General features: G+C 37.1%; 1 protein-coding gene across 10 annotated transcripts in view; it reads right to left on the reverse strand.

Annotated features, from left to right (window-relative positions):
- The window catches only part of BLTP1 (bridge-like lipid transfer protein family member 1), a 133,141-nt gene that overhangs the window by 18,933 nt on the left and 87,588 nt on the right, over window positions 1–26,620 (reverse strand). For 6 of the 10 annotated variants that reach the window (XM_080373531.1, XM_080373538.1, XM_080373534.1 and 3 more), the window contains 19 exons: window positions 23,913–24,119; window positions 23,522–23,760; window positions 22,673–22,917; window positions 21,167–21,272; window positions 17,726–17,823; window positions 17,245–17,430; window positions 16,138–16,306; window positions 15,393–15,604; window positions 13,186–13,384; window positions 12,571–12,630; window positions 11,107–11,333; window positions 10,055–10,185; window positions 8,755–8,878; window positions 7,636–7,745; window positions 6,070–6,160; window positions 5,477–5,539; window positions 3,612–3,856; window positions 2,761–2,976; window positions 1,299–1,479 (listed from right to left, as the gene is read on the reverse strand). In XM_080373531.1, coding sequence (XP_080229657.1) covers window positions 1,299–1,479; window positions 2,761–2,976; window positions 3,612–3,856; window positions 5,477–5,539; window positions 6,070–6,160; window positions 7,636–7,745; window positions 8,755–8,878; window positions 10,055–10,185; window positions 11,107–11,333; window positions 12,571–12,630; window positions 13,186–13,384; window positions 15,393–15,604; window positions 16,138–16,306; window positions 17,245–17,430; window positions 17,726–17,823; window positions 21,167–21,272; window positions 22,673–22,917; window positions 23,522–23,760; window positions 23,913–24,119 — 3,109 coding nt within the window. Of the gene's footprint in view, window positions 1–1,298; window positions 1,480–2,760; window positions 2,977–3,611; window positions 3,857–5,476; window positions 5,540–6,069; window positions 6,161–7,635; window positions 7,746–8,754; window positions 8,879–10,054; window positions 10,186–10,392; window positions 10,594–11,106; window positions 11,334–12,570; window positions 12,631–13,185; window positions 13,385–15,392; window positions 15,605–16,137; window positions 16,307–17,244; window positions 17,431–17,725; window positions 17,824–21,166; window positions 21,273–22,672; window positions 22,918–23,521; window positions 23,761–23,912; window positions 24,120–26,620 lie in introns of all 10 variants that reach the window. The other 4 variants (XM_080373537.1, XM_080373536.1, XM_080373532.1 and 1 more) reach the window with 3 other exon arrangements.

Here is a 26,620-nt window from a genome sequence, read left to right on the forward strand (position 1 = left end):
CCCCATAATTTATAAAAATACCTTGTTAAGATATGTTACATTCCCAACCATGACCTACAGAAATAGCTGGTGCACATAAATCTTTGTGTAAAAAAGATAAATTAATACACTATGAAAAAAAAAATCAAGAAAACAGAGAAACAAAAGAAATAAACTATTTAGAAACAATGCCTAAAGCTTGTTCCTCCACTCTGTTATGTTGTACACATCCTGAGCTGCCAACTGTTTGTTCCTGCTTGCAGAGCTTGCTTTCTGTCTTACTGCACGGTGGAACTATTCCACTACTAAACACCAGCATACAGAAAGTTGCATAACGAATAAAAATAATAAAATATTCCAAGAGTTCACACCTCCTCTACGTAACAAAAGCTGTAGAGAATGTATAGTTATTCCTGAATTTGACAAAAAGTGATGGGCAGGACCTGAGACATAACTATTTTCCCTGAAGATAGCCCAGAAAACTAGAAAATGGACACATACAGCCCTTCCACATCATATTACTACAAAAGCCAGGCTGCTTCAAGTGAAAAGCACTTGATTTATGGCATTGCCTCAACTGAACTGCATGAAGGTTCTGTGCAGCAGTGACCTATTTTTCCTTTTCATACTTACTGTGATTTCAAATCACCAAATACAAGAACATTTCTGGTGAGACCCTTTCTCACTAGGATATAGAAACAACAATTAAAAAAACCCAAGAGTGTACAGTCTGATGGTGTTTGAGAGAACATGGTCTTAAAAAGATGCTTTTTATACCAAGATTCTGACTGCTATAATAAGCAATGTGGAAGACACAGCAAGAGAGCTCTATCTGTTAGTGGGCCAACTGCTAAGCTGCCTTTCCCATGAATTACTGCGAGTGAACAGACCTTCCTTTATTTAAAAAGGGCATAAAATACAAATTACCTGTCAGAGAAGAAAACAAGCCAAAACAGCTGTCTAATTTTAGACACCAAAACATTAATGGTACAGATTTCTTCTCATCATATCATATCACACACACTGTTTGTTATGGAGTGTCATTTGACATAGCTTTATTTTTGATCATACATACAAGATTTTGGGTTCACCCCCAAGAAAACAATCATAAAAGCGTCTATGAGTTTTCAGTGTACTGTTCCAGAAATCATTATTCCTATTTTAGCAGTACCTACATAACTGAAAAAAGATTTTGCCCAGCTGCTCTGTGTATATATATATGAACTTGTGCATACTGTAACCATGTATTTGCTTTGAAATCACATTTGAGCAGAGAGAAAGAACAAGCACTTCCCTGCTGAGGTATACACTCCTTTTACCTTTACATCCACCCCAGGAATATAAAACACTGTTGTCTCCACATCACTAGATTTTGTTTGTAGAGATGATGGCACTTTCTTGCCAGCAAGTAAGTGAGAAGTAGATGCATAATTAGTTTGAAATTTCTTCTTTTTTGAAGGAGACTCTTGATCCAAACTTCTGGAACTTCGATCATAGCTCCTAAAATAAATACACTGCAAGTTATTAAAGAAAGCTTCATACTCATACTAATAAGAGTGTATTTTCTAGTATTAAAAAACCTAGAGATGTCTAAAACAAATTTGTAGTATCAACTGTGTAAAGAAGCATTTCAACCTCTGCTTTACTTTCTGTGACCTCTACACCCTTCCTGTCTGTCCACTCTGCCATTTTCATTATGTGATTATTTCAGGCAGTAAAATCTACAAAATTATTGTTATGTCATTAGAGAAACACCCTCCAACGCTCTGTACTCTTGCAGTCATCTACGTTACCCAATGTGACCTGCGAAAACTCTTCAAAATGCAGAAAACACTAGTTTTCCTTCTGTGCTGTAAGGCCTGTCTTCATATAAATTCTTGAGAGATTCTTTTTCCTTCTGTATCAATTCTCAGAAAAACGTGTCTTGGAAAGACAGAAACCAAATTGCTGGCTAATTACAGATCTCCTATGTATACTTCTCAGTAAGAAAAAGTATTTCTCATTTGTTTCTATTTCTTACAATTAGAGTTAAAAAAGGTAAATCTCATTTCCTTATACTATACTTATTAAGAATTATTTTTGTTGAAAAATAAGTTTCTTCAAATTCACTTGTAAATGTAAAGCTGCCATTAGATCCCAAATCATGTACACATGAAAAAAGGAGAATTTAAAAACTGAGGACGAGATCAAACCTCATTAAGATCAGAAGTAAAGCACTTCTATTGCCTCAGATAAAAATAATATTTTTAAAAACATTTTGTTAAGAAAGACATGGAATATGAGCATGCTTTTACACTCAGAAAATAATGGGAGCCCTCAAAGATGATGAGAAAACACATTAGTCCCCACTGTTAGTCAAACCATTATATGGTTTCACTAAGTTGTAAAGTTACTTCTTTGGAAGCTGAAAAAAAAATAATCATCCCAGTGCTCTGAAAGCCTAACATTGTTTATGAGGGATAAAGCATGATCTGAAAAGTAAAACCAGAAGAGAGGCATATGCTGACTTTTGCCAAACAAATGCAACTCCCCACCTGGCCATAACAACTGCCACTTACAGTGATGCTATGAAGTAGCGGTCATTACTACGAATAAAGTGATGGTAACACACTAACGCATACATCTTCTATGCTTTTCAAATGGGTCAGCTTAAATCATTAATTATTGTGCATATAACCATAACTTAAGTGATGGACATACTCTATGGCCTTAACAACCAAAGCAGAATAAAAGTACTCACACCCCGTTCGTCATAAGGCAACCAATTAACACTTTCCTTACCTGCGTAAGCTAATGTCATCATGTTCTTGCTGAAGCATTGTCGGGTGCAGCACACATTTTCCACAATCAATTTCAACCCTGATATCAAGTTCAAAGTCAATGTTTCTCTCCGTGGTGGTGCCGGTCATACTTCTGTTGCTGGGCGTCGTGGGCCAGTGCTCAGTGAACAGCTGGTGGACAGCAGCAAAGCCTGTGGCTTTCTTGCGGGAGGTACCCCTGCACAGGCACAATTGTGGGTCAGGTATCAGCGTAACATTGACCTGAAGAGGTGGCAGGAGGCCTTCTTAGACTACCTCCACACTCAGAATGTCATTGTTTAAGAACTTTTTCCTGAAAAGGCCTTATCTGACACACAGCATGTGATCCATCTCCCATTAACACATTACCACGTATCCTTTCTTAGTATAGGGTACCACAAAGAACTAAGACTTTCTTAAATTCTCAATCAAGAAAAGGAGTGAAAAGATATATACAATAATTTCCATATTTTAAAATATTTACATTATTACATGCACTTTGTGGAAGTATGATCACTGGATAAAAGTTATGCTGTATTTGACAAATCTTTCATATGGTCCCACTAAAACCTGCCCTGTGCTTCAAAAAACTCAATTCCCAAGTTCTTTTATTCTGCTCCAAGCCATGAAATTTCTAACAGTCACCTCCTTTTCCAATGAGATTCTCCTCCTTCCTGCACAGTCACCTTTGCCAAACACAACCACCTCTGCCTCCCACAGAGCCACTTCAGGCAAAACTCAGTCCTTCACCAGCAACAGACTTTGCAGCTTTAAAGTCAGCATTTCAAGTGATTTTTCTAAACGTCTCTGTTCTTTCTCAGGGCCATTACTTACGGTGGTTTCCTATAAAAGTATGTCCTCTCTCTTTCATGGTCATCCTCCTTCTCAGAGTCCTCACTGCTTGATGACAAGCTGTCATCCCGGCGTCCTTCTTCAGGCTGGAAGGGAATGCCGGGTGAGAAGACTACTGGAGTTTTGGGTGAACCAAATACCGAGCATGAGCCTTCACTAGTAGATGAGTAATGGGAGGGACCATCAATAGTTACAGACAAAAGGTCCATTTCTGTCTCCTCTGGAAACTGATTATAAAAAGACAAAAAGTTATTAAATTTCCACAGATACTTCCATCGAGAATGCATTAGATAGCTCTGGAAATAAAAGAAGCAAGAGTGCTATGAGAAACTCACTCCTAAGTTCCTCATGATACAGAGACAGCAGAAGTAGAACTTGCCAGACGGATTATGAAAAAGAAAGAAACGAAAGCTTGGTGGGGAGACATTTGCCATTGCCTAGTGATTGAGCTCAGCCTGTTAGCTAAATATGTGTCGTGCTCTGACCAATTCATACAATCAGATGGAATGGAAACATTTAATTTCAGAATATTTTTAAGGAAAAGAACAAAAGACAGCAAAAAAATCATCAGGACCCTTGCAGAGGGGGTAAGGCACACAGAGACGTTAGTGAGGTGTGCATGCAGGATGCTAACGCAGAATGTACGGCACCGGGCTGCAGCTCAGGGCTGCGCACAGGGCACATGTGCTTTAACACAAAATGAGCTTTGGGCCCAGTCTCCAAAAGAGGCCTCCTGTTTCTCACGTAAAACACGCCACAAGCACCACACAAGCAATTTTCAAACACTTAACTTCTTAAAATGCCTGTGAAAAACCATCTAGAAGTGTTAATTTAACACCAGCACTACCCACGCGGTGTTACTATAGAGTTACACCGTCTGCACGTTTGAGTTGGAGCTCTGCTGAAGAACTGGCATTATAATGTCAGAAAGATTTTCTTTTTTTTAAAAAATATTCAACATTTAATACCTTGTTTGATAGCGCTTTGCTATGCCAATAGAAGCTAAGTAGGCTTATATATGACAACAACAAAAGGCAGAATAGCTTTTAAGTGTGAACGTATTTAAATGTGCAAAGCACATTTCTATGTTTCATTTCCCTCTCTCTCAGAAACAGGAACTTATTTCCTGGGAGCATGAGTTGGAAGGGAGAAAAAGTACTTTACTATCTCTTGAGTTTGTTTTTCTGTTTCTTTGTTTGGTTTATGTTTAGATTTGCTTTTATTGGTTTGCTTTTTGGGTTTGGCTGATTTTTTTTTTTAAAAAAACATAATCTGTACTATGTTCACTAAACATGTTTTTTTAAAGCGGTTAAACTCCACCATTTGTTCTCTGGGTATTAAGTTTTGGCACATTCCCTACTCACGATTATTTGAAAATGTCTTACTCTGCATTAAATAAAGGAATTCCAACAGAAATAAAAAGTGAGAAGATGCCTTCCCACCTAGCAATTATTTTGTACTGGTGTTGATGCCTGCAGCCTTGGAACACAATGTAGCAGGTGAAGGCACACACACTAAAATCCTCTTCTAAAGCACATGTCAAGGCTAGACTTACATCACTTTACATCAGCCTCGACCAGTCTTCATAAATATACAAACAAAATTCCAATAATTTATTTTACAAAAGGTAGCAAGTTTTAAGTCTACATAAGGGTGTAGAAACACTCTGGAAAGTTTATCAACATTCATGTTCTTCTGCTTGCTTTACAAATTTAGATCTAAATATTTTCAAATTTTATATACATTCTGTTTAGCTAAGCGCAAAAGAGATGAAAACATTGAAAAGCAGTTCCCTGTGAAATAAGTTAGTTCTCTGGCAAAGAATACTTGTTTCTTCTCAGAAATACCTGAAAATACCCTTCCCCTGGACAGCTGGATTGTTGTGCAATCCCCAAAGCTGTTTTATTCAACTTAATTAGAAGTAGAAAAAAAAAAATTAAAACAATTACAATTATCTCAGCCATGCAAGAACAACACGATAGGAGCATTTTAAAAAATAAGAAAACATAACAACCACCAAAACCAGTAATTCAACAATCCATTTGAAACACACATAAGGATATACTCGTAGGGCTACAGCAAACTAATACCCATTTCCAAAATTCTAAAGTTCAAACACAAAAAATACTGATTTTTTGCATGCTTCTGATAAAAACTCCTAAACAACTGTATTACTACGTCAGTCTAAAAAAAAAAAATAATCTCAAATATTTTCTCTAATGATTCAATTAATTTCTGTGTTAAGAAACCAAACCACTTCTGTCTTCTATCAAAACAAATCTGTCTTCCAAACCCACACCAATAATTCGAGGCACACAAACAGAAACAGACACACAAAACCATAGAAGCAATCCAAGTCTGCCTAGGTGTACCTATCTCATGAACTTCAGACCAAACGGCACAGCAAATACCATTATATGACATATAAAGTAATTCTTACAGAATCTTGTATGTTGAAAGTTACTCTTGGCCCAGGAGATGCAGCATCTACACGGATATCCGGGAGGTCTTCACTGTCTCCTAGTCGAGAGCTGTAAGCAAAACCAAAACACAACAGCTTGTTGAGTTTTACTACAGGGTTTGAGGTTCATGCAAAATGTTTAACTGCACAGATATAAGGCAATACGAAAGTACAGTCAAGACTTAGGATCTTGTTATGGAAGAAAGTATAAAATCATAATTGAAGCACTTAGGGTTCATGGAAAGGCAAAGGGAGGGGCGGGAAGGAAAGAGAAGGAAGCCACACATTGCTGGGCCAGTAGTCCATCGCTAGCCAGCCTCTATTTGTTTCTTTATCCAAGTTTGTCAGTCCTGAGTGAACACACATAAATTATAAAAAACCAAGATATTTGTGGTCAGCCATGTGGGACCAAAGCAAGGGGGCAGATTACGTATTCTCTGGTGCAACTAAAATGATTTGGTCTTGCAGTATATGCATACTACTTTTCCTTCACAACTAAAGTAGTCATTAAGGTTTTTCAGAACTTCTTTCTTATAGAGCAACAGAAAAGCAGAAAAGCCCTGTTATCCTTCCCATACAATTTCTGCTTCTCTTCAGATAACCTTGTGAAAAGGTAAAATGAAAGTGGTTTTCATCTGACAGATCTTGAACTAGAATCTTCATGACTTCAACACCTGCTCTGCTTTAACTATCAAGAATGCTAATTAATTCAGAAAAAATATTCCTTTTTAATGATACCTTGAAAAATTCACTTTAGAGTACTTGTAATGCTGGTTTTACAATGGAATAGCTGCTGTTCGGTATTTTCACATCTGGACTTAGAAATTTCCACTCACTTTGACAGAAATATCTAAATTTGAAGCAAATTTCTATTAAGAATTTCTATTCTCACAGAAAAAAAAAATAATCCAAAGAATTCTAACACTCCTCTCCATCTTTTTAATTTTCAAATCTTTTATATGTAATTCACAATAATGCAGCACATTTTTATTTTCAAACTTTGAATGCTTCAGCTGGCTCTGTAAGAGCAACAGACTCAAACACACGTACTCTGAAACAGAAGCAAATACTTCACTAGGAGGCATCATTATACAACTACAGTTTGCTCAGCAGCCATTAGATGATGAAACAAAACAATACATATTATACAGGTGAAAAGAATCTCCTTTTCTTCTCATTACAACAGGCAGATGACTGTAAATTGAGTGTAAAAATCGATATGATTACACTATGCTATTTTTCCTTACACACATTTCTTCAGTATATGTCTTGAAAGCGGGATTCTGTAGAAAGGGTTAACATTAAGTTGTTGAAATGGAAACTTCTCATTTAACATACTACCAAGTCTGTCAAGAAAGGAGTTTCAAAACAAGATGAAAAGTTGCTTTTTAGAACATGCCTGTCTTCCAGAATGACCTCCTCCTATCCAGTTCCACCACCTACAGCCGTTGCCTATAGTAAAAGGGCTCTTATGGCCAAAGTCCGAAGTTTCCTCTTATCTATGCTGTTGTTGCTATCACAGACCTCAAATTACCAGAAGCTTACCTTGTTCTGTCCATTCTCTTCAAAGGTGGTCTTCCTGATGCCGAAATACTCTTAGATCGGCTATAGCTGGGTTTGTAGCTGAGACCCCATTTGTCTTTCAAGGAGGCAGCCTAAAAAAAAAAAAAGTAATACTTAAAACACAACTGACAACACAGAGAAGAACTCTGGCAAGCTAAAATACTATTTTACGCAGGTGGGCCAGTAAAGAAGAAAAGATTTTTTTTGTTCTGTAATAGCTAAAATGCATCTCTTATCAGCATTTGCCACCATCTTCATCTTGCCTCTAGATACACGTTCACTTTTCATACTTGCTGAAATTGGCAATACCCTGTGGCCAGGGGAAAAGTATACCCCAAAGCTAATAATCCAAGTGCTTTGGCAAACATCCTTCCAAACTACCACTATAGCAACAGAAGAACATGAACTAAAACGAGAGCACCTGAGATACAGCTGCAAACAGATTACTGTTTGGAAGATCTTTTCTTATTAATGAAGCATCATACTTGGAGCTCCTGCACTAGGACACACTGAAAATAACATTTTGCCAAGTTTGTTACCAGGGTCTGGGACAACAGCCACGCATTTGTGGATTATCAGCAACGCCACTTGGTTTTTTGTCTAGTTTCTACTAATGTCTATGCTTAGTAGCTTGGTTTTGTATCATCTAACTTTGCAAATACACTGTTTATATATAGAACACGATTATAGAAAGCACACATGCCAAGTAGAACATAATAGGCATCTATCATTAGCCCAGGCAGTTAACATGCTTGCCTCTGCATCTGCATTCATCACCCCAATAAGGAATCATTTTAACATCCTCTGAGAGAAAGATTAAACGACATCTTCAAATACACATTTTCCGACTATTTCTTCTGAGTGCGCAAAAAACCCCACTTACATTACATTATCTGTGACATTTCAGTTTTCCTATCACCATCATTACAAAGGAGAAAAACCTTTCCCCGCTCCCTCCTAAAGGTACAGGGGTTGCTGAACAATTTGATATTCTTAACCTCCTTTTTTCCATTACTAACATCTTTGCTTTAATCAACATGCAGAGAAGAAAGATGCAACGCAAGCACTATCATATTTTTAATGTAACTTAATGCTGCTCACCCTCATACTGGACCTGCGTAGCTTTTTACGAACATCCCGGCGGATATCATTCACAGCCACCGACTCCAGCTGCTGATAGCGCTGAATTTCTTGATTTATAGTTCCTTCACTTGCACCTAATTTTCTGGGGATAAATCATGGTTGAGTTATCTTACAAATAGGTGATATTATTTTCACCACTTCAAAATCTGTGTTGCAGTGATACTCCGCTTTCCCCGGGAATGATCCCATGTTCTCATTTTTTGCAGTAGTTACTTATGACCAGTGCCAAATATAGCTGCAGGAGATTTATTTTGTTTCATGACACAACTTTTTGTTCGGTGTAATATTCTGAGGACTCTCTGATTTTTAAGGTTTCTGTCTCCAGGTGACTTTGCAAAGCAGAATGAGGATGCAGAACAAACTAGCATGCAGGGAGACCCCCAAACAACAGTGCTAGCATGATGCTAAATAAGGTGGAGAATAAGAAAGGCTATGCAGCAACAAACTTGATTCAAAAAGCCCTAGCTGTAACAACCAGATCAAGGACCTTCTATACTTTCAATCACAACAGCTCTCTAAAAACAAACGTAATTGACAAATCTGAGAATCCACAGCAGGATGAAGAAAAATCCTCCTGCTGTAACAGTCCAAAGCTTCTGTATTATTTAACACATCGTTACCAAGCTCTACCCTCCCATCCCAGACATATCCATTTATAGTAAGTCTGTCTTAGGGAAGGGGGGAGAAGAAAACCCCAACCAAACCCACAAAACCCAACAAACCACGACTGTGAAAAATTATTCATAAAATTCACAGAACTTCAGATGAAATGTATGAAATTGGAAAGAATTCTTTCTTCGGGGTTTTCTCAAGTACAGCATATGAGATTTAATTTGAAAATATCGCCTACGAGATGCAAAAATACTCAATTTAAATATTTTTTTCTTCTTCCAGTGACAAAGACTAAGGTTATTACAGTCACAAAGTAATATATTTTGTTAATCACCATGATAATAAATCAAGATGGAACTATAATTTTGAATCAATAGGAAACTGATTATAATCAGCCATTGTGATTCAGAACCAGAAAAAGTATAGACTAATTTAACACTTGGGGAAGAAGTTGAGAAATTTGAGAGACTACTTGCATGTATATTTTTTCCTTATGGAATCCAAAAGAACAATTTTTTATTTTTCAATAAATACAACAATTTCCACTTGACCATCACGATGCCACAAAATATGTGATAAGAAAAGAAAGTCAGCTGCAGTTTTTTATTCCCAAACTTTGTGCAAGTTAAAGCAAAACTCAACTTACTTTAAGTCATCAATAACTTTAGCTTGCTCATTGAGTTCTCGAATATCAACTAAACGTTTCACATATTTTCTTCCTCGTTGTTCTCCAGTTTGGATACTAGAAACTCCCTGCCGTCGGTGATCAACAATCTCCTATTTAAAATAAACATTTAATTAATGCCCTCATCAAAAATTGGGCATTAGCATAATTAAACAACAGGCAAAGAGAATTTCACACCGTAAAATTTGGACTAGTGCATGCAAAAGAATCAGTTTCATCTCAAAAGGCAGCTGATTGGATTTTTTTTCCAGTGATCCAAAACCCATCATTCAATCAGACACACTGTAACTACTACATACATGTCCCCACGAGCAGGATCTGCCTGCTTTCATATGTGATCTGCTAGACTGGAGAGAATCACACCTCGCTGACCCCAATAGATATTCTACAGGAACAGAGTATCGATGGTTTGGGGGGCTCAAACCCAGGAGGTGATTTACAATCCGCTGCCCAAATGTTAGCTTGCGCACATCTCCACATAATGAGCCTCCACCTGATTTCTAAACAACAAACAGGAACATTAGTGTTCTGGGATAATGTTTTCACTGTTGGCAGGCAAGAGACATTTAAGATAGCCATTAAAGAACACTGTTAAAATGTTGTTATGTGAAACCAAACCGCAAGGTCAGCAGCATAGCAGGTAGAAGTACCAAAAAAGATTTTTTTTCATTTGCTCATGTCAGTAACTTACTCTTTCTCCTGTTAAGAAAAATCCATGTACAGCAACAGCTTTTCCGGTTAAGGCACCTTAAGTTAGGTATTGTGTCTTCATATTTTCAAATCTAGATTGATATTTCCACATAGCACCAGTACAAATACAATCTCTGATTTCTTGCCTTTGAGGCTTGAGGTTAGAAAACTAACACACAAGCTTTTCTGATTTGCAACAAGAGTTATATGAGCTATAAGGAACAGCAGGCTGAACTTAACTCAAGCTAAGATCTTTCTATTTGACTGAAGACTTTGTCATACTTTTTCCGATTAGCAGCACTTATTTTGGTTGATTCACTTACTGCATGTATAGTAGGAGACATAGTGTCAACTTCATCCTCATCGGAGAGGTCAGCTATGTTTACAGAGTTGAGGTCAGCGATATCATCAATGTCTTCTTCTCCTGTCAACGTTGTGAGAGTGTTGCCCAAAGCATTCAATCTTTTCCCAATGTTTGGATCCATGTGGACATCTATACCACACATCTTCCATAACACATTCAGCGTCCAGGTCCCAGCACTACTACTTTCTGTATCAACAAACAAACAAAAAAAGTTTAACTGTTTTACCTCTTAGTGTATACTGAGTTACATCCTAGTTAGCCAAGACAGTGTTTATCAGTTACAAAGAACTGTCTTTCCTGCCCACTCTGAGGAAAACATACTCTACAACTGAAATGCTTGCTGGAAGTACTTCACAGCTATGGAGTCAGTATTTCTTTAACAAGTGATGTACATGGACAAACCTAATGAAAATATATTCCCTTTAGCCAAGCTGATGACCAGGAAAGAGCATCTCAAACTTCAGCTCTTAGAATTGCAGCCAAGCATACTATTCCAGAACAGGTTTTCTAACAGTGAGAAACCTAAAGGATGTGTATCTGCATGTAAAACTGCTGAGCCTGTTTACAGTTTCAAGTCTTGGATGCTGGAAGATGTTACAATTTATGTGTGATGTGCCTGCTGAATACCCTGTCTTCCCAGGATTTTTCTAATGAGTTCCACCTTTCAGCATCAAAATACAGAACCTGTTTTAAGCAGAACTACACAAGATACTGTTTCTCCTTCTACATGGATTCGTCCTGGTTTTCACCATTCACAATTCCACGTGAGGACAATTTTCAATAGCTGCAGCATGCATTTCATTTCCATGTCTCCTCAGCACAAAAAAGCAAGCGGGGGACAATGAGTGAAACTACAGGGACATGAGACACTGCAGGTGCAGCGTTTGGACAGAGACGAGATGAAGCAAGCAGCAAGTATGATGACCAAGACAGAGTATGCCAGGTATTTCCAAGCCCTCTGGAGAATGTCCAAACAACTCAGTATGGTAGACCAGGAAGAGAGGGAGTTTGGGAAGAACAGAAGCTGTCTCAAAGTGGTGAGGGAAGAATGGGGGCTCAGGATGCAAAGTCTCAGCATTAGGAGGACTGGAAGATTTAGCAGTCCCTAGGACGGGAAGCAGTAGGGCCACACTGCTGAGAGAGGACTATTCTCCAACCAAGGAACAAACACACATACACCGTGTCTTTTCCTGCAGGTAAAAATCTAAAACCAGTGTGGCTGATGTGACTCAGAGCTTGGAAGAGCTTGGAAATATGAAGCAGATAAAAACATGGAGGAGTTTTACCAAGAAAACAAAATCCTAAACAAAAAAGAAAAAAACAAACCACCAACTAAATTACAACACAGTTAGAGGACTTAAATGTCATATTTTATGAATGTTTTATTTATATAGGGCTTGATATATTAAAAGAAGTTTATTACCTGCTGCAGCCTGTCCTGTTGTCCTGGAACATACTTCGTATGTACCATCTGGCACAACACCTATATGAAACATATACACAGGTAAGGGAGACAGTGAAAGTTGCTTTAGGCCTTCCAAATTCCACCTCAGTCTCTTGCCATCCACAATTAAAGTATGAGTGGTGTTGGCTAGGAGGTTTAGTTTTAATTCCCACTGATCGACTTTTCTTTTTTAGTAAAGAGAATCTACTTGGTAAAATCCAAATTTATATCAATTTAAAATTCCACAGTTATCCCAGTAAGTTTATAATTGTTTAATATAGATTATTTTTTCTTATCTGTCTTTCATTATGGTGAAGATTCTAGGATCTTATGAAATTACATAAAAGCAACACATGCAACTCTTCCAACATCTCTCAGACAGAACTTAAAACGAGACATATAGGAACAAAGTTATTAATAAGGAAAACCACAAAGGAATACAACCTTTTAGATACATATTATTTTGCATCCAAAAGGCCAAAGTATTTTATCTTTTTTGGGGGAAAATTGAGCAGTTTTAAAAGTCACAGGAACAGGTAAAAGTGGATTTATATCTGAAATACTACTGTCCAGTATGAAATCACACCCACTTACATGCATTCATGACTAGATCTCCTCTTATTTCTGGTTTCCAGTCATCCCAACTTGTCTCGAAGCCATCAGCAAAGCGGATACAGAAGTTTTTAAAATGACCTTTGCTAACTAAAGACTCCGAGGAGCAGGCAGTGATTAACGTGCTTTCAATAGTCAGGACTAAAGCAGAGCCAGTGTCAAGATCTGCAGTGTGGTTAGACTGGAAAATAAAATCACAGAGAGAATTTACTGGTCATGGCAATGTCAAAGTGATAATTGTACATGCGTTAAATGCTGTTTATCTTTCCCCACTAGAAAACCAATCCTCTTCTTGTATCTCTTTGTATTTTTTCCTTCTACGCACAAAGTTTCAAAAGCATCACATCTGTCCATACAATGTCTTGCATCGTTGTTTCCTAAATACAACACCTAAAGTGTAAATATATTAGGGCATCTGGAGTCAAGCTTATCTGGAAAAGGAAAGAAAATCCGTATATGATCAAGGACTATATCATCACAAGCTATGAACTGTTTGACCCTACGACCACAGAACACATGCCCAGGATTGATTCTGTTCTCCAAGAAGTGCTGCACATGAATTGATTGAACAATGATGAAGAGTAGCTTTAATTTTTACATGATTTTGTGGTGCTTATTTTGATATCTACAATTATGCCATGTCTTAAATACACAAGCTGATTGTTTTCCAGTCCTTTGTATACAAAGGTCTGTAATTTTATTTACCTGCAAAAAAGGCCACATATTCTGTTCTATAATGATAGAATCCTTTTGATCCAGCGTAAGTATTGTGAACATGCTTAATATACAGCTTAAGACTTTGTGAGCCAAAAAAATGTTTATAATTTACTATAATTTGTAACACATAAAATGCCATCTGCTTTGTCCATAGCTGCCAGATGGAAGATTCCCAATCAAAATGTTATGTCATTATAACTTCTAGGTTACTGGCCTCATTACTCCTTTATGTCTCTATGTATTACAACTATTTTCTTCTATATCATTAAAATGATTCATTCCTGTTCTGGAATTATTCCCCATTAAGAATACACCCAGTTCAACATAGGAATGGTCTCTGAATCCAAGGTTTTCTCTCAAAGCCATTAACATCACCTATCCTAATAACGTTCCAGTTCCACTGTAGTATCTTCAATTTTATACTTAAGTGCAGATCACACCTTCGCATTATATATGAAGAGACAGGCACAACTGCAGTCATTTCTAAGAAAGGCACAACAGAGGGAATACAGGTCTGTACAGAATTGTTTCTTACATGAGAATAAACACAGAGATGTTCATGAAAGCTAGGTCCACCGATTCAGGTACTCTCCTGTCTATCTGAAGATAGGATCAATGAGCAGAGCTAAATGTCATTGGGGAATGTGCTGGATCATGCTACGCTGGCTGTCAAGAAACTCGGCAAACTGTAGAGCCAGTGAAGGAGGAGCTGCATGGCCACAAAGCACACCCTGAGAACGCATTACTGAGCTGTGCATCATTAAACTTAAGACTCAAAAGAGAGCTCAGAAGCGTAACGCAGTGCATGTTCCCTTACAGAACAAGCTGGGTTAACACACTGTACAATGCCCTGTGTAGGCATTACTTTAATACAGAACCTAGTTAACTGCACATTAAACAATACATCATCCTGTGTAACATATTAGCCTTACCCCCTACTATAATGATACACTTTTTGTCAATGACTACATTTTAAATATCTTTAATCCAATCTGAGTAAATAAAAGTAACTGTTTGAAAACATATATCTATATATGTCATAGTTATTCATAGCCTCATTCCTTGTTTTAATTAAACAAACGAACCAAAACATAACATTAAAGCCAACAGTTTTCAGAGTTTTTCTATCTATAATCATATGAAAAATAAAGGATTAATTGGGATTTGTGATGGAAGCTTTCAAGAAAATACGTTCCATTTGAAACACTTCCAAGGACTTTCCAAAGTGCTGAGCTCTTATGCGGTGTAAACAAGAATCCACTACATTTCCCCAAAACACACATACGAACTGAAACATGCATAACCCCAGGTCTTCTATAAATGAGAACACCGTTTCTATTACAAACAATGTCACTATTGCAACTATCAGCATGCTATAACTTTTGCACTGGTGTGATAAAAAATTACATTTGTGGACATTGGGTATTTCAACAGACTACCAACAGTCACATCGCTTTAGACATTCTGATTACCTGAGGTGTGTTTGTGATGGGCAGGCAAATTCCTAAGTCATTGACAGTCAGCTGAAGAAAGAGGGTTCCAAAAGCCTGTGCAGAGGTTTGCTGGATTCCAGGCAGCATATCTACTACTTCTTTTGTGGCCATATGAATATCTTTATGTAAAGCCATTCTCTGTTCATTCCAGTTGTCATATGCAGCCTTGTAGTTCAGCCAAAAGAGCACAGCTTTATGAAGAAAACAGAAACATTTCATTAAAATCAACACATACCCCCCCCCCCAAAAAAAAAAAAGCACATTCACTACATAAAGTTAATATATTTTTTTTTCATTTTTACTGTTTCTCCATTACTTTAAGACACTGTATGTACAACACTGGATGGACACACAGATATATTCGGAAGTAGTGAAGAGCAGTTGCAAAGGGCAAGGTGGACAAAGTCAAGCATTTAGCATCAAAGTCAGCATGTTAAAATAGAGAAGGCAACGCCGTTCTCAGCATTATTCATTTGTGAAGACTTACAAAAGCAACTTCCTCCAAACCATCTGAAAACTCACCACCTTAGCAAATGGAATTTTTGACATGAGGAATTTTAACCTGTCAGCATGCAGTAGATCTCCTACATTTCCCAACTACCTAACATTTTGATTTAACATGAAATATACTAATGTTGAATAGTCAAGCCTCTTGAAAAAAAAAAAACCAAAACATAGCTTCCTCAGTATTAAGCCAAATTTGTAGCAATTATCTCTTCAATACCTCTATCAAAGGCCACAGGCTGAGCAAAAACAATTGGTCTGTTCAAAGTAATGAGGACGGCTTCTCTATCTGATGAACCACTGATTTCTTCTCGGAGAGCATTTCTTAAACCAATTCTTGTTTTGAAATAGGCAACTTGATGAAAGTCTGAGCCAGCTTCTTCATAAACCTTAAAACGTTCAAAAATTGGGAAGAGGGAGGGAATTGCAGCAGGGAGGAGTTCAGGGGTAGGAAAAAAATTTTAAAAGCAAATCACTGCATTTGACAAAATGTGAAATTACAACAAGAAGTAAAGCTGTCTCCTTTACCCTTTCTCTCTTCTAGCCAAAGCTCCTTTCAGGATATTAAATTTTCTTACATCAGATTCTGATTGCAGTGTTCTTTTCCTTATTTATTATAAAATGTAACTAAAATAGCTATTTATATCCCCAGATATACAATTGTGACAGTACATTTATAGGTTCTAAGATTGGTATTTATTCATTTCTAGGCATCACAAAATACTTTTCTATCATAGAATTAGTGATTTCACGTTAACAGTGGGTTTAAGACTACAAGATACAACTGTCAAACTAAGACAGACACACTAGGTCAAAATGTAGTTCTAGACAAGTCTGGGTCTTGTCTGGTCTTATTATTGCATTCATGTACCCTAAAAATAATAGCATTATCAACAAAAATTTTAAATTGGACTCAGTAGCATGGCCAGTACTGTTGCAAAGGGCTAGTAAGTTCCGAGATATTAACAGCATGAGAGAAATTAAAGAAGAAGAAAAAAGAAAAAAAAAAAAAAAAAAAAGGGAAAGTAAAGAAGAGCCCATACTTCTCTCCTTCCATCTTCAATGCACATACCCTGGCCTTACTAATTCTCCTGAAACGTCATCTTCCCTTCTTGAATCAAATGAGAAAGTTTATTTTACATGACTAATTTACCAAAATACTAGGGCATATTGATGAAGTAAATTTCCACAACTATGTGCTGCAGAATGCTTAAACTTTTATTACAAAAAAAAAAAAAAAAAAAACAGCTAAAACCCCCACCCAGTCATGTATTTTTTTAATCCCACACTATGAAGAACACCACATGCAAAGATGATGAACACTAACCTGATGTTTAACAATCTGTCCTAGTGCCAGATTTAAATCCACCTGGCATTTCCCAAACAGTTTGAGGTAGCTGCTACTTCCAGGCATTGCTTTGGTTTGCAGTCTGTTTGAGAGTTCAAGTTCTATCAGTCCAGTTTCAAATCTCACAGCTCGCATTGAGGGAGTTGTAGCTGTCACTTGAATTCCCTAGTGAATAAGAAAAGTACAACATTATTGGGATCTAGTTCAGAGACATAAAGAGAAAGGAGGAAAAAAACCCAAACAAAACACGCAGCAAAACCCCCTTTTCACCGTGCAGCAAAAAGAGGACGTAACAGTTTTTCAAAATGCAGTGCTACTAAGCTGTCTTAAAAAGATTACAGGAACCAAACTCAAGGTCTTTTTCTCCACGCGGATTATTCCTAATTCATTAAGATTTGAGGTAAAAATCCAAAAACCATCAATAGTATCTAGGACTGCTGTTTTGTCATCATAAGATTACCTTAAACTGTAGGCTCAATGAGTAAAGAAGAATTTTTGGTTTTTCGCCATCAGTTGTACCATCATGTTCATTCCAAAGAGGTATTGGCTGCTCCCCTCCTGTACACATTAAATATGCACATTCAGAGTTTTAACACAGCAAACATTTTCAAACAAACAGATACTAAACCAAAATAAAGGTGACAGTGAATTAAGCCGCATTTTAAACAGTGACTAGTTGAAGATTTATAAAACCAAATATAGGCTGAAGATGTAAGACATCAGTGCAGATTCAGGTTGTTACAGATAACGAATAGCTCTCTACTAACTGTACTAAGTCTCTGCGTCTCTAACACTACTACTAATTCTCGTGTTCCTCCCTCCTGGGAAACTTCCCACAGGAAGGCTCAAAGCCTGTAAGGAGTAACACCTAGTTTTCAAAAAGATACATTGGTGTAGGAGCTGAGGAGTATCTCCTAATTATCTGACAATAAAAATTAAATACTTGAACGAATACCATGCAAATTACATGAAAAGAGGATTTGAAATTCTATCAGTATTTTTTCAATGACAAGAGGAAAGAGTATCCTGTGATTATTTTATTTTTGTGTTTCCTTCCTCATCCTGGCATATTTCATCCCGCGTCACATATTCCCACAAGCCCTAAACTGAAGGAGCAATCCTGGTTTAAATTCTCCTTGAGATTTGATCTATGTTCAGTCTCAGTTTACAGGAAGGTCTTGTTGCTGGAAAGGGCTAAGTCACTCTCTCCATATATGCCAGTTCTTCTAATTAGACAAAAAATAGGCAGTTAAATTGCAGATTTAGAAAAAAACACCCACAAGCACACAACAACAGTAAATTTTTGTCACTCCATTTTTCATCTGGATATTTCTTCTCCAAACAGTTTTAACAACCTCCTCCTCCTTTTGTTGTTTAGGGTAGGGGTGGTGTATGTGTGAGTGTTAAGTCCCATCCCCAGATATTCTCAACTAGGATCACGTAAAACTACAATGGCAACCTAAGGGTTCTGAGCAAGAAAACTAACTCATCCTTCATATATTCTCCACATGCATATTACAGGCTATTTTTGCAATGACATTTCTTCACAAAGTTTACAATGCATTTGCCAGTTTAAAAAAGAAAAAAGAAAGAAAACAGATACCACTTTTAAATAAAATTTCTCCATCTAAATTTCTCACTTAAACGAGCGTAATTTTCTTGAATGAAACTAAATTAAAAGTTAGACTTGAATCTTTACATAAACCAGTGCAGAAAGTTCCAAGAGTCTGAAAGCTGACACCCACTGTCTGTAAATCAACACTGCCCTCAGCTTGCAGATGGAACTACTATGAACTGCTCTCTCTGTTCGTTACCTAGCCTTTAATCTGTGCAACTCCACCTTAAATAATTGGTACTTACCCGGGTTTTACATAAGGATAACATGCATTCGATATTTTAGTGCAACAGAAACCATAAACAGAAAAAACACTTTAGTATACTATCCTAAAAGGAATTTTCAAGCCATGTAAATTACTTTGTTGCAAGTCAGAAGGACAAAAGCTGTGTTCCGCGCCCACTGTTCTGCATTCAGCACCCAGACCCATGGATCACTGGCAGCTGACTACATTCCTGCTGAATTTCCAAACTATGGAAAGTAGCAGTCACATTTCAAAAACCATCAGGCTGCTACTCCTAATACAAATTTACGGTCTGGAAAAGCAAAAAACCAGCAATGATACCAAATTCCTCATATAAAACAGAGGAAAGAATGAACTCTAGAGACTGAGAAATGTTGTAAAAGAAATCTAATACAGGTTTCCCTTTTTACCACTTTATGCTCCTCTGTAAAAACTGTTCTAATAGAAGAATGACAGCTGTTGAAGGTTAATTCTTCCCCTAAGTGTTCTCTTACTACTCAATGCTAATATATTTTGCGTGAAACAAACATCAGGGTGTTTTAGATTTGTTCTTCTCATTCAGGGATTCTGACATTTTCTATTTTCTCCACTGCATCGAATCCTTCCTAAATATAAAAAATCAGTTATATTTCTACGACAGTTTTTTAGGATAACTCAAAAAGTGTTATAATTAATACTACTTGACATTTCACCTGCTTTTGAGTATATATTCACATTTGTCATCCTGTAATATTTTCTCTCAAACATACATCCTTCTTCCTCTAAAAACATAACTAATGAAATTCATATTCCCTTTACCTCCCCTGGTTATTCTTCTTTCTTTTTACCTTCTTTATTATTATTTCTTAATAGGCAGACAATGTTTCTTACTCATTACTGCTTGTCCTTCTAATTCATATACTGTTTACCCTCATCTGCCAATTCTTGTTTTGACCTAAAGAACAACAAAACGCTTCCACAGTTCTCATTTGCTTTTCTGTTAGTCTCTTCATCCATCATGTAACATCCACTGTAAATTATATTCCTGGCTTTTCTTAAAACTATCAAATAATATCTAATGTGTCAAAGCTTCCAGTCCTTATGTTTTCCCTCAGAGTAGTCACATATCAGAAAAAATAGGGTCATTTTGTACTCTTTCTTCTTCTTTTTTTTTTTTTTTTTTTAATTATTTTCTCCAGTGCAGAGGATGATAGAACTTGTTTGCCATTAAAATATTACTGCATGGCAGAAGTTACCAGCTTTTTGGTTTGCTTTCAGTTCGTGAACACAGACCAAGTCTCTAACAGTAAAAACTACAAAGTGAGTGGACCTGGTTTTAAATGCTGTGTAAACTGTGACTTGGTCAAACAGAGTTTTCTATGTAAGAAAATAAATGTTTTATAACTTTGGCTGTCTAACATCAAACAGATGAATACACAATGTAGACTGCACTAAGTGATTTTGGAACTCTTCTCTAACTAGGTTAAAAAACCCACTATTTTCTTCTGAAAGTTTTTTGAGAACAGAAGCCAGCCTAAATGACAGAAATAATACAGTCGTTTCTAAGTATACAGCATGAAACACAAAGCAATCTAACGAATAGCCAAATGCCTTTTTCAACCAGTTCTGAAACACATAACCTGCTATCAAAAGAGCTAGGAATCAGCAGACACTAATACCAATATTGACACTATTTTCCCCGGACGCAGCTGTTTTCCTTTAAGAGTATATGCTGATGTTATTTTATGAAATTCAGTGTCACGATCTGCATTTTATAGGTAAACAAAGTGAATACAGACAGTAAGCCAAGTAAGATCATGTCACAGACACAAAGGCTAGCATCCAAAATGATGAACCATTCTGCTTCCCAATAAAACACCTTATTCAGATAGAGCTACAAAAACTTCCCAGAGCCTCTGTTGCTACTTCCAACTCCAGCTCTGCTGCTCCAGATGCAAAGGACAACCTCTGTGAAATAAACAGCTCATCCAAGAGCTACACAACGTTGCCATAAATGAGGTTTAAGGATCTCACTTAAAGTTGGTTTTAAGTGTTCTGCTTACCTGAAACCTTCTGTATGACTTCATTTACTTCCTTCATGAACACTTTTTGCACAAATACTAAGTGATTTAAAAGATCAGTTGTGAGATTATGTTCGAAAGAACCAACCTGCAGAAATATAAAATTTTAGAACAAAACTTTAAAAGTTAACATACATATGGTTTCACGACAACACATTTTTAATTTTCAGGCATACCTTTTCAAGTCCAATTATATTGTTATTGGCATTAAAAAAAAAAAGAACATTACATAGTTTTGTCTTGCCATTTTTCTGCTGTGAATACCTATCAGAAAACTGAAGGACATACACTATTATATTAAAAGGTTTATTCTCCTGTTTAAGTTTAGCTGAGACAATAAAATGCAGGACTCTATTAAGGTTCAGGGATGTGTGCAAAATGCTACTGAATTTCAGACAGTAAATTGTTACCAGAACAAAACAGAAATGAGCTGTCAACCTCTAAAAGTACGTTATTCTAGTCACTGTATATGAACAAGTTTACCGATACCTTCAGTGGCAAACTTATTATGTGTCCAATCTAATATTAAAGAATATTCCTAAGGAACTGGAGTCTGCCCAAGAATGTTTAAATTCACCATTAAGGTTTTTAAAGTAAAATTATGATACAGATATTTTCTAAAACTACTTGCATTTGGCTTTTGCCTTTGCTAAGCAGCCCCTCCCTCTTTTTTTACATGCTCAACAAATTCAAAGACCATTCCATTCAATTCAAAGAAGGTCCTTCTTCAGCCAGGAAACAACTCAAATGGGTTAAACAAAGAGCAGCACCTAATGAAACTTCTCCCATAAAGACACACATGTCAGAAATCTCAATTATGAACATGCTGGATCATTTTTCTGACCAAAGAAAAAGTTAGCAGAAAAGCCCAGCATTTCCCCACCAGATAGGTTTCTTTTAAGCAGCACCACTTTTCTCTCTGTGAAAAGCAACCATGGAAATTGGTACAAAAATAGAGCTGGTGAGTAGAACACACTGTCGAACAGAAAATTTTGTGTCATTTACTAAGGTTATATATAGCTTCTCCTAGCCATGGAGCTGCCTAATCATGAAAAAAAAAAAGAAGTTATAAACCAGTAAAATTATTTTTCATTTTTTAAATATTACTTTTTGCAAAATATACAACTATCTGATGCATTAGCATCAGCTTTCGGTTTAAAATTATACTTTCTTTGAATCATCAGCATAATATACTCCTCTGCTTCACTATTGAGAAATATTGTCATTCCAAACTGTTTGCACAAAATATCATATTCAAAATCCTCTGATATAGTGGCCTTGAGTGCTGAATATGTTTGGCTGCTCATCAAACTAAGGACTGAGAAAGTTCTATTTCAGTGTCACGCATTCACAAATGCTCTATTTGGATGAACCTGTAAACCTGAGAGTGCTGAAGCACGCAGATCAATAATATGAAGATGCACAACAGAAAGGTAACAGAATGGAAAGAACATGCTGTCAAAGATGACTACTGTCTTCAACACCTACTTCAGCCACACAGCGTAAGTAGTTCCCCTGTAGATAATAGCCCTGCTTGGCAGGGAGTTCATCTATGCTCCAAATTTGGTCCGAGTAGGTATCGTGTTCTTCCATGATGTATTTGCCTGACATAGTGACAGGAGGAAGGTTGAGACTTGCCGAAGGAGGAATGGTCGACATATCAGTGGCAGAGACTTTTGAAGTGAAGCGCAATCTGTGACTTGGAAGCTCAAAATTAAATCTAGTTTGGGCCCCTATAAAAGGAAGATGGGGAAAGAAAGGGTATAAACTGGCAAAATGATCTTTTATCCGTCCTTAAATTTAAAGAAACTTTTGGAATAATAATAATAATAAGTGATCTTTAAGCTACTATTGAAGTGCACAGACCTCTAGAGCTATAAACACCCACTCACATGATTCTGGGTTTTCTTAATTTTTGAAGACAATGAAGACTTCACTGTAATTACATGGAGAAGGGAGTCATACAAACCACCTCATGTATTGAGGCTCTATAAGAGTATTCTCAAGTAGCCTTACAAATCAGAATACAGTTAATTGAGGATCATAAACTGATTTTAGCAGTTAGAGGGAAGCTTCCTGAGAGGAAGCTATATATGAATGTATACACATGTCTTCATCTACTCTCATATGCAGCCTCTGGCAATTGTGTATAGCAACAAGAGAGTAAATTCTCTGTATGGCCTCATCTGATTGAAGTCCACAGTCAAAAACATAAGCTGACAGCAACAGATTCAGAGCTCTAGCTATAATTCAACAGAAATATCGAGTCCTCTTGGATGCTTCTAGCAAGACCAAACTATCAACCACAACGTTTTTAGAGTTTCAGAGAACTGTTACCTGTCATTCCGTGACTCCTCATTCTTCCCATCTTATATTCCGCCTTTAGAGATGGCAAGAGTGCTGCTCCAATAGCTATACCATCTATCATGGCACTGAATTTAAGAACGATGGGCTTCTTTTCTAAGCCTTCTGGGAGCTGTGGAAATTCATTTGTTTCAACAGGCGTTTGATTAATACTCGTGGGAGTCTTTTCAGAGGGCAAAGGAGTCGCAACATCTTCTTTGGTAGGCTGGGGCCTATTCACCAAGACAAAGATCAGAAAATACATCTTGTTATTCTAACACAATACACGACCAGCCTGACTCTCCCCCATAGGTTTGGATTAGCCCACGCCTGTAACGGGACGGCCAACAGCGGCATTCCGAAGTGCCATGCAAGCAGCACTCACGCAGTTGATGGCTGCCTGATGAGATCCGAAATCTGCTTGGAGAGCTGGTGAGAGCTGCGCACCATCATGCTGTGCAGCGTGGCAGGGTGCTGAGGGATGTTGATGCTGATGGCTCCAACTTTGACCACAGCAGCGTTGTTTGTTTTCAGCCCTCTCTGGGCACTATACAGGGCCTGGGATTTGGCAATACTGCATTTCACGACAGTTCTAACAGAAAAGGAAATAGGATTTATTTGCACATCTTTCAAAACAATTACAGTTTTATGTTAATTTTTTTAAGCGTTACTTGAATTTTAAAATATTCGTATAAGCGATTTTGTTTATAAACTATGTCCACATTCCTTTTTCTTTCACTTTACACACACAGATGCACTACATGCCACAAACAACTACACTACATTTAAGAGAACCACAAGTCATGCATTGGAAAAATACCCGTTAAACTGTTATTCTTGCATAACATAAGACCATTTGAGTATTACACACACTAGGCTGCACGTACACAAACAAATTTTCACACACTGAAACAAACAAGAACCTTCCATTTCAGCTCCTTTCCAGGAATAATCTGGAATCATCCTTTTCATAAGAAGATTTAGTAAAATCTGATTTTAGCATCCAAATAGGTCAGTGGAGGAAACACTCAGCAATAAATACATAGCAAGTGATAAACGGGTTTGTGAATTAATACTGATGTTTAATTGACACATAGTATTCCAAAATATGAAGTCTAAACTTCATTTGAATGTTAAGGAGGATATTGTTCAAAATGGATAACCAAGATAAAAATACAACTGCACGAAGCTGACAGTTTTTGATGTCAAAATGAAATTGTGGCATATCAGAATTCACTAAGCTCCTATTAAAAAAGATACATGGGGTAACACATTGATGTTTCTCATCATTTGGTCAATTACTGGAGGGTTACCCAACGGAAGTATATTATGTAGCCAGCACAGAATATCACAGCCTCAAAGAGAAAGACACACAGTTCAGAAGATGTAGTTCATCAGCTAAAACATCTGAAAAATAGACTCTATACAATTGCAACATTCAATGAAAGTTTCTCAATTACTGTATTTTAAGGAGCATATAAAAAATACTTCTTGCATCATGGTTTAAATTGTTCTACAGACAGTTTGGTTTCATGGTGAAAGTTACAATATTCTATGTATTCTAATCCCCAAGTCATTTTTCTTCTGTGAAGCCCAAACAGATGTCTCCTTATTCTAATGTTAAAATATCAGCTAGCCCAAAGCATCCCAGGTGTGGAAATGAAAAAAACAAACCAAACTCCAACCCAACATCATCATCCTTCTACTTATAATGAAGAAATACACAGCACTGTAACACAACCACAGGCCTATCAACAGCAGATTGATTTACTGAACCTCTAGAACCATTTTCAGATTTCCCCAGCTACAAGTGACCTAAAATGGTTATGGATTAGAATTTTAGGGTAGACTGTCAAGCAGAAACAATTTCGGAATATTTGAAGAATTTACACAAGTATGATGGAGGAAACATCTTAACTCAGAAGTATTTTCAAAAAAACATTATACAAATAAACATTACTTAAGAAAAGGGCAGACTTATTTTAACCCACTTCTTTGAGACACCTATTATTTCTCTGTTGATGTTTGCTTATTTCCTGCTCTCTTCCTGCTGCCATTCTGACTGAACTACTGTCAATCCAATCAAGAACACATCTTTTCCCCCATCTATAACACAAAATACTACTGTGTTAGCTATTCCAGCATCCAAAGAACAATATTCAACTTCAGGGAAGTTGCAGGATCTCTTCCTGATCTGCACCAGACAGCCTAGACTTAACCTACCTTTGTATAGAAGTTAAAAGTAAAGGTAGCTGGAATTGACATCTGTACTGAATTTACAATCACTTCCAAACATGGGAATTCATACCATTTGCAGTACTTCCTTAATTTAAAAAAATTACAGCAATACAGACGTCACAGGAGAATGAGATTTCAGCAAGATCCAACTGTGCTTCTCTGCTAAAGTATTTCCATATTTCATGCAACAAATGAATTACACTGTCACTTCTTGGTCTACAAAAAGCCTACACCCATCACAGACTGAGCTGCAGAACAACCGTGCAGCTATTCATTTACTTGGAATGAGCACTACACGTGATACACCTGCAGTCTGCTTACCTATGGGGATATGCCTATAACAGATCTGGCGGAATATCATTAAAATCATTAATTGATATTTAAATTATATACCAGTAATGGATTCAGAAGTCATTCTATGCTCTTGCATCAATTCCATAAATAATCACTCTGCAGACAAACTTGTGAAAACAGTTTTTGTCCCACTACAGAACCGGCTACAAGGCCATCACTCAACCTAACAGATTTATGGGAACGTTAGAAAAAGCGGGGAAAAAACATCAGCAGGAGGCCTGTAACACACACAGGAACTACCACACTGAGTCAGATGAAGATTCAGGCAGTAGCAGATACCCGGGGCATAAATCAAGTGATCCTTCCCTTAATTCCAGCCATCAGGGGTTTACTTTTTGAGCCAGAGGCTGCATTGTGTTCACGCCTCACCACCAGATCTACCCTACAAGGATTTGCCCAATCCTTTTAATAGTTTATCCTTTTGCCGACCACATCATATGGCAATGAATTCAACTGTTCAGTGACACACTACGCAAAAAACCACTTTCTTTTGTTGGTTTA

The sequence above is a fragment of the Falco punctatus genome (assembly GCF_963210335.1).
Source record: "Falco punctatus genome assembly, chromosome: 1".
NCBI classification, from domain to species: domain Eukaryota; kingdom Metazoa; phylum Chordata; class Aves; order Falconiformes; family Falconidae; genus Falco; species Falco punctatus.